Genomic DNA, 8,379 nt, shown 5'->3' on the forward strand with positions numbered 1-8,379 from the left:
GGACCCCCCCAGGGCCAGGCTCTCGGGACGAGTCACGGTGCACGAGAGGTGGGTACTGGGGGAGTGAGGATGCCATCCTCCCCTCTCCCCCAGGGAGGTGCCCCCACATATCTCCCCCCACAGGGGTGGCACTGGGACAAGGGGCCCATCGTCTCCGGGGCAGCCCAGGCTGGGCCTAAGAGCAGGGGGTCTGTGCCCGGCTCAAGGCCAGTGTCTGTACCCCCGGGCAGCCTGGATCCATGGGGTCAGGGCCCCATCCGGGCTGGCACGAAGGGGGGAGCAGCGGGCAGGGGACGGGCCCTAAGCAGAAGAGCTACATGGCAGCTGCCCACGGGCATGGTAACGTGTGGGCCGTATGGGCCTGTTAATGTAAGACGTGGCTGTGGGTCCATCTAGTGGTGGGAATGAAGAACTGCGCCTCCCCGACCCTGAATGTGTCCCAGGCATTCACCCATTGGGGAGGGGACAGCCCCCCTCCGGCCCGCCCCCCACGCCCCAGCCCCACCCCCCCGATCCGCCCCCACATGTCTGCAAAAGGGAACACGAGCCACCAAGGACCTAGCGAGGCCACCACAAACCCTCAGCTCTGCCAGAGGGACTGGAGCTGGGCTGAGCTGAGAGGTGACCTGCGACCCCCTTGGGGCAGGGGCTCGCCTCAGTGTATGGGGGAAACTGAGGCACGGAGAAGGGGAAGGATTTGCCCAAGTTCACGCAGAGCCCAGACTAGAACCCAGGTGTCCTGATGTGTCCCAACGCCCCCTCTAGGAGAGCCCCGCTGGAAATGGAGTAAGGAGGGGGGGTGCCAGAGCGGATCAGGGCCTGCATTCCTTGGACTTGGGCATCTGGGGGAGATCACAGCTGCTCCCCTTTCCCGTTTGCCCCGGGGAGGGAAAACTAGACATTGGGCTGGACTGGGCCACATCATGTCCCCCTCCCCCCAACCCCCCGCCTGGCCCAGGGTGACCCAGGCACTGAACAGTCTGGGTCCAAGAGCTCACACAGGTCACGACTGCACTGAGTTTGGCTGTTCTCAGCCTAGTCGCCATTAGCTGTGTGAAAGCACTGCACGGGGGAGGGGGGCTGCAGCTCGGGATGGCAATGGGTGTTGAGGAGCCCAGGGCTGGAATAGCAGGGGGCTGTGGGTCGAGATTGAGGGACATTGTTAGAGCAGGAGGAGTGGGGGAGGCAGCGGGAGCTGCAGGTCGGGATTCTGTGGCTGCTCTCACCCCAGGCCCATATTCCTGTAGGAATTGTAGACACCATAATAACTGTCCAGGAACATGAGTCAGAGCTCTGCTAGATTCAGAGATCCCCTGGCCAGATGGGACCAGTGTGTTCACCTGGTCTGACCCTCTGCATAGCACAAGCCAGAGACCTGCCCACAACAATCCCTAGCGCTGATCTGTTTGAAAAAGAGCCAGTCTTGATTTAAGAATGGCCGGTGATGGAGAATCCACCATGGCCCTGGGTAAATTGTTCCCATGGTTAATTACTGTCACTGGTACAAATGTCCTCCTCATTTCCATTCTGTGTGTCTAGCTTCAACTCCCAGCCTTTGGATCGTGGGAGACCTTCCTCCGCCATGCTGCAGAGCCCAGTATGAAATATTTGCTCCCCCTGTAGGTACTGACAGACTGGGATCAAGTCCTCCCTTAACCTTCTTTTTGTTGAGCTAAATAGGGGAACTCCTTGAGTCTCTCGCTCTACGGCAGGTTTTCTAATCCTTTCATCATCCAGTCTTTGAGGGGGCCATTTAGGGATCTGAGGCCTGGGGGGCAGGGAGGGGTGGGAGTCCCTGTCATGGGTGCCCGGGCTCAGTCTCTGGAATGGCTCTGCCTGAAGTTCAGACAGGCCCCTCTGGCAGTGTGACACCCCTTGGGGCGCCCCCTCGGCTCCAGCACCTCCCGGGACCGACCTCAGAGCGTTCAGCCCCCTGCTTATCCCGTGAGCTCCCAGTAATGAGCCCGCCTGGATGGGACCCCAGGGGAAGCCTGAGGCCCCCAAAGGGCCCTGCCCCTGAAACTCGCAGTGACTCCCAGCCAGTGTGCGACACAGATGGGTTATTAGTTACCAGGAGATCAGAGCTTGTTAGCATCGAAAGCAGGAACATTCAGCAAAGTCCATCTTGGGGGACCCAGAGCCCAGAACCGTGCCCCCGCCAAGTCCCACCCAGGAGACTGCCCAGCCTCAGTCCTGCCCAGCCGTTCTTTGTCTCTTTCCTGGGCAATTTTCTTAATGTTTTGTATGAATACTGGATGTGCCTCAGTTTCCCCCATGTGTTGCACAAGTGGTGGGACAAGAGTGTGTGATCCTTGCAGAGACCCCGCAGGTCAGACAATGGCCGACACTCTGTATCCTGGCAACTGATGGCCGGGGCCCATCCTCTCCAAGGAGTCAGCCAGAGGAGTTGGGGAACAAAGAGAGGTAGAGGCCAGGGGGACCGGCTTGCCTCAGGCTTCCCCTGGGGTCCCATCCAGGCGGGCTCATTGCTGGGAGCTCACGGGATAAGCAGGGGGCTGAACGCTCTGAGGTCGGTCCCGGGAGGTGCTGGAGCCGAGGGGGCGCCCCAAGGGGTGTCACACTGCCAGAGGGGCCTGTCTGAACTTCAGGCAGAGCCATTCCAGAGACTGAGCCTCAGCACTTGTAACAGGCCTCCCGCCCCGCCCCAGCACTGGCCTATGAGATATGGGGGGGGGTGCTTGGCTGTGGTGGAGGCCAGAGGGTGCCCCAGGCAGGGCTGGAAGGGCCCAGGGAGCAAGGCTGCTGTCACTCCCCCGCCTGTAGAGCAAGGCAGGAAATGTGGCTCACGAAACCTCACAGATCAGAGTTAAGGGCGGGGCCAGGGCTGGGGTGAGGGGAAGTGACACTGACCGGGGGTGGGGGGGGCAGCCCCATTATAAGCCAGGGCAGGGAACATCGCAGGCAGTGTGCTGCCTGCGCTGACATGGCCCCTCTCCTCCTGCTCCTCTGGCTGGGCTCAGGTAAGTGTCCGCCGGCAGGTGTCACCCACAGGGGCACCTCCCCGGCACAGTCCTTGGGGGAGGTCACACGGGAGAGACCCAGGGCAGAACCAGACCCTCCCCCAAGCCAGCACCGCAGAGCCTGGCAACTGCCTTGGCAGTGCCCCTGGGGGCATATGAGCCTCACCCCAATACAGGGGGGTTTCCAGCACATCCAGGGCCCACTCACCCCAGGGGAGCCTCCTGCCATGTGAAGGCACAGCTGATCCCAGCTGCAGCCAATCCCGGCAGAGCGCCCTGGCCAGGTGCCCCTGATCCCGGCTGCAGCCAATCCCGGCACAGCGCCCTAGCCAGGTGACCGGGTTACCATATTTCCCAATGGGAAAACGGGATGATGCCTGGGGCTAGCTGAAGCCTCCCACCCCTCCCTGTGCAGGGCTGGCATCTCTGCTCACCCTCAGACACACACACGTTCCTCCACACCCACTTTTTTGACGAACGTCGGCGTTTGTCCTGTTTGCTCTTGTTTGATCAAGTTAGCCAGAGCAAACAGCCAAATGCCCACTTTTGCCAAAAAAACAGTTGGGATGGCCAACACAGGGCTTAAAAAAGGGACTGTCCTGGCCAAAACAGGATGTATGGTCACCCTAGGTGACCCCAATCCCAGCTGCAGCCAATCCTGGTGCAGCACCCTGGCTGGGGAGCCAGTGTCTCAGGGAGCACCCAAGGTGATCTGTCTATTCCAGATCCTTGGTTTCTTGACCGATTTTTCCGGAGCTGGCAAAGTCATGCCCACCACCAGCTCCAAAATGAGTTGACCCAAGCCCAGTGGGGCTAGGGCTTAGGAGAACTGGGTTCAGTTCTGCTCTATATCCCAGACCCTCCTGGACTAATCACTGAATCACCCTGGGCTTCAAATTCCTCAGTTTCTCGGTTGGGGTCTGGGCAGCGCCCGGCACGATGGGCCCTGATCTCAGTTGGGTTCTGGGCAGCGCCTGGCACGACGGGGTCCTGATCTTGGTTGGGGTCTGGGCAGCACCTGGCACAGTGGGGCCCTGATCTCGGTGCTGCTGTAGCACATAATAAATAAGTCCCACCAGCTACTGTACTCCCAACCCAGTCTGGTTTTGCTCCTTGCTGTACCCCTCTTTCTGCAGCCCTCTGCGCCCAGGAGCTGGTCCCCAAGCAATGCCTGCTGGGCCCTGAGTTTTGGTGCAGGGATCCAGGCACAGCGGCTCAGTGTGGACGGCAGCAGGACTGCAAGCTCCTCGAGCAGCACGTGCCCCAGGTGAGCCGGGGGGCTCCCTCCCCTTGTTCTGATCCCATCCCCGCTCCAAAGGGGGCTGAGTGGTGTGGGGGGCTCAGGGCTGGGAGGCTGAGGGGTCTGTGGGGGGCTGGGGGCTCAGGGCTGGGAGGCTGAGGGGTCCATGCGGGGGCAGGGGGCTCAGGGCTGGGAGGCTGAGGGGTCCGTGGTGGGCAGGGGGCTCAGGGATGAGAGGCTGAGGGGTCCGTGGGGGCAGGGGTCTCGGGGCTGGGAGGCTGAGGGGTCCGTGGGGGCAGGGGCTCAGGGCTGGGAGGCTGAGGGGTCCGTGGGGGCAGGGGTCTCGGGGCTGGGAGGCTGAGGGGTCTGTGGGGGGAAGGGGGCTCAGGGTGATGTGGGGCACTCTGAGTGGTGACCCCTGGTTTGTGTCTGGCACAGCAGGACTGGCACGTCCGGGAGCAGGCTCTTTCCATCAGGTGCACCATCTGCACCAACATCCTGAAGAAGCTGAAGTCTATGGTCGGTGACGACCCCGACGAGGTGAGGGCCCTGGTGCCGTCTGGGGCAGCCCTGTGTCCGGGGGGGACGCCCCTGTGTTACACCAGGGCCCCTGGCTCCAGCCCTTGTGGGGAGCAGGGGGGCAGCAGGTGGGCTCTGAGACCAGGCTGTGGGGAGCGGGGGGGGCGGGGTCTGCTCCATTGCCATCTGCCACTGGTGCCAGGGGGCATGGGCAGCACCCAGTGCCCTGGTACAACCAGGAAGGAGAGGAGGGTCTAGATCCCACTGTCGCCCCCTCCACCTGCTGCCCACATGGCCCCCTGGGGTCAGGGTTCCCCCAATCCCAGACACAGCCCCAGTGTCTCTCCCCTGGCCCAGCATCCCATAGAGACGACACAGCCTGCAAGGACAGTGCCTGGGGCAGTCACAGCAGTGGTGTCAGGGCGGGGCCCAGCGAGCGCCCCCTTCAGGCAGTGGTGGGGACGTCCCGCGCTGTGTCCTAACCCCGGACGGTTTCGTGCAGGACTCCATCGTTGAGGCCGAGGACAAGCTCTGTGGAGTTGTGGGCAGGGGTCTGCGGCGCCTCTGCCGCTACGTGATGAAGAAGTTCAAATCCAAGATCACGGAGGCGCTGCAGGACGGGCAGGACCCCAAGGAGATCTGTATCAGCCTGCAGATGTGCCGGGAGTCCCCACTCACCCAAGGTTTTCCCACTTGTTCCCTCTGCCACGGAGCCAGGAGGCATCAGCCGGCTGCTGCCAGCCCAGGGCGTTGCTGTCCCTGCTGGGCACAATGCCAGGGAAATCTGAGCCAGTCGCCCTGGCCAATGGGGGTATGGCCTGGTCCCTGGGGCATGGGCTCACACAACCTGTGCAGGACAGAGGGGAGACCCCCCCCCAGTTGAGGGAGACCTAGGGTGCCTGTGGCAGGGGGCAATGAGTGGGGATCAAACTGGGATCCTTCCTGGGGGTGGGGTGGGGGAGTGGACATGCAGGTACCGGAATCAGTACCACTGGCAGCTTGCGAGCTGGCTGCACCCCTGTACTGCAGAGCAGCCCTGGGGTACCTCTAAGTGACAGCCGTTGCCCAAGGGCCATGCCCTGGCCTCAAATGCCCACTCAGCCCCCCCAGCCAGGCTCCACATGTCGGGAGGGGAGCAGCGTAGAGCTGACTATGCTGGTCCTGCTCCCACCTGCTGCTGGAGGGGCCCCCTCTCACCATGGGTTTAGAAGAGGAGCGCAGGGCCTTGGGGGGCAGGCATGATGCCCCAGAGAGGAGAGGGTGAGATCCTTGTTTTCCATGTGCCAGGTGGCCTGGTGCCCCCCAGCGATGCCTGTGACCTCTGCCTGACCTTCACCAGCCTGGCCCAGCCCGACCTCCAGCATGTGAGGCCCGGCTGGGACCTTGGAGACGTCATGAACAGCACATGCAAGCGGCACTTTGGGGGTTCCCCCAGGGTCAGTAGAATGGCTCAGATCTGCTTGGGGTCCCCCAGCCCAGCCCCCCATTGGCTCTAGGAGAAGGGAGCGTCCCCAGCCATCTCCAGGGACATGGGACAGTGCCCCAGAGGACTCATTCGCCCAAGCAGGGCCGTGGGGGCAGAGGCTGAAATATGTGTTAGAAAAGCACCAGCCTGGCTCATCTGTGGGGTCTAGTGGTTAGAGCAGAGGAGGGTTTAGATGCCAGGACTCGTGGGTTCTTTTCCCAGCCATGGGAGGGCAGTGGAGCCTAGGGGTCAGAGCTGGGGGGCTGGGAGCCAGGCCTCCTGGAGGGCAGTGGGGGTTAGTGGGTTAGAAGAACAGGTGGGGGCTGGGATCTAGGACTCCTGGGTTCTAGCTCAAGCTCTGGGAGGGGAGCGGGGTCTAGTGGTTAGAGCAGGGGGGCTGGGAGGGAGCCAGGACTCCTGGGTTCTTTCCCCCGGGCAGAGCTGGGGGTCAGTGAGGTCACTCTCTAGCATGGGGCAGTCGACACCTTGTTGCCACGGGGGCCATGACGCAGGCTCTACATCTTCCCGCAGTGCAACGACTTTGTTTCGACCTACCAAGCCAGGCTGCTGCAGGGTCTGAGGGTGCCCCAGGACCCGCTCACCACCTGTGTGGTAAGAGATTGGAGGGGCCAACAGGCCAGCGAGAAGAGCCGGGGGGCTAGTTCCTAACCATCCCCAGAGAATCAGCATTCGCTGGCAGGCAAAGATCTCAGGCTGCAGAGATGGGGCAGGTGGCATTAGCCACCACCCCTCTCACTCTCCCCGCACCTGGCTGTGGCCTGATGGTGGCAGATTGCCAGCGAGCCCCTCAGAGGGCGTGGGTCCCTGCTCACCTCCTCGGAATAGGCACTGCCCATGGCTGCCCCAGACACGGGGGGCTGGGAGGGTGGCGCTGCACAAAGGGCCCCTTATTTGCCCAGGGATCGGAACTGCCGGAGCTAAAGGAGCAGTTCTGGGACCCTGCTCGCAGCAGCTGACAAACCTTGGCCGTGGCCCAGTAGCAGGGGGAAGCTGAGTGCCCGGGGTCCCTGCAGCTTCCTGCACAGGCTGCGGGGCTACCCCAGGGAGGGGTCAGGATCAGGCCCATGGCATAAAGGGCATTGCTATGGCAAACTGACCCAGCTCCTGGGGGATGGGACGGGAGCTGTCACCTTGTCCTCCCCGCTGGGGTCCCCAGGCCTCCCCCAGCCATCCTCCCCTCTGAAATGCCCCCCTCCATCCACACTACTAGGGTCCCTGCCTCCCCCAGGCACTGGGATCCCTGCCCCCCTGCAGGGATTCCCCCCTCCCCTGGGCACCTCCCCTGCAGCCCCATGCTGGCAATGCCCTTGGAGACGCCATGTCCCTTCTCCCCAGGATGCAGAGGCCTGCCAGGTGCCGGAGGAGTCCGCCCAAGGAGAGACCAGCTCTGGCATCGACACCTGGACATGGCCGTGAGGTGAGCACCACAGATGGGGGGGGGGGGCTTTGCTCGTGATGGTGTCCATGGGGGAGAGCAGCACTGTGCCAGGCCAGACACATGCCAGTGCCTCTGGCTATCAGATCCCTCTGAGCCCAGCCCAGCCCCATGGCCCCCCATTGCACCCTGCACCCTCCCCAGGGGTACCTCTGCTGGCACCGCACTGACCCCTCTCCTCCTCTCCAGGCCCGGGCCCATGCACCATCCACAGCGGGCAACTGCGCCCGCCGGCTCAGGGCATGCCTCCAAGAGGGAACCGTCAGCCCCCACTGCTCCCCCCAGCTCCAACAGCGCCCCTTGGTGTGTGACAGCTGGGATGGCAGCATTATCACCTCTGACTTCCGCTTCTCCTCCCCACTTTGGGCAATAAAGGATCAATATCGACCTGATGTCTCTGTGATCTCAACCCATGATGCCAGGGTCCTCGACCGCTGACTCTCCCAACCGCCACCTCTCCCATCACTAGGTACAGCCACCTCTGGGGTGGGGTGCGGCAGCTGTTTATAACAGGGCGTTATGTGCCATCCCCACAGCTGCAGGGGGTGGGGGATTTGGCTTCCATTTCCACTTCCTGGCTGCACAGCTGACATCAGCTGGTCCTCCCAGACCAGACGCACCTGCCAGCTCCCAGTCCCTGCTCTCATGCTGCCCGGCTCTGGGGCCTCGCTCCCAGGGATATCACTCAGCTCGGCTCAGCCAGATACAACCTGGATCC

General features: G+C 62.8%; 1 protein-coding gene across 2 annotated transcripts; it reads left to right on the forward strand.

Annotated features, from left to right (window-relative positions):
• Positions 1–2,888: 2,888 nt before the first annotated feature.
• Positions 2,889–8,048, forward strand: LOC120398624 (prosaposin-like). 2 transcript variants are annotated; one of them, XM_039526169.1, is made up of 8 exons: positions 2,889–2,981; positions 4,118–4,248; positions 4,660–4,761; positions 5,243–5,423; positions 6,028–6,176; positions 6,737–6,817; positions 7,562–7,643; positions 7,851–8,048. In XM_039526169.1, exons 1-7 carry the CDS (start codon positions 2,945–2,947, stop codon positions 7,640–7,642), a joined length of 762 nt encoding a protein of 253 aa, XP_039382103.1. In that variant the 5' UTR covers positions 2,889–2,944; the 3' UTR covers position 7,643; positions 7,851–8,048. The 2 variants fall into 2 exon arrangements, with proteins under 2 accessions (XP_039382103.1, XP_039382104.1); XM_039526170.1 differs by having other exon boundaries at positions 4,663–4,761.
• Positions 8,049–8,379: the final 331 nt, after the last annotated feature.

Source organism: Mauremys reevesii, linkage group 2 (assembly GCF_016161935.1).
Source record: "Mauremys reevesii isolate NIE-2019 linkage group 2, ASM1616193v1, whole genome shotgun sequence".
Lineage (NCBI taxonomy): Eukaryota > Metazoa > Chordata > Testudines > Geoemydidae > Mauremys > Mauremys reevesii.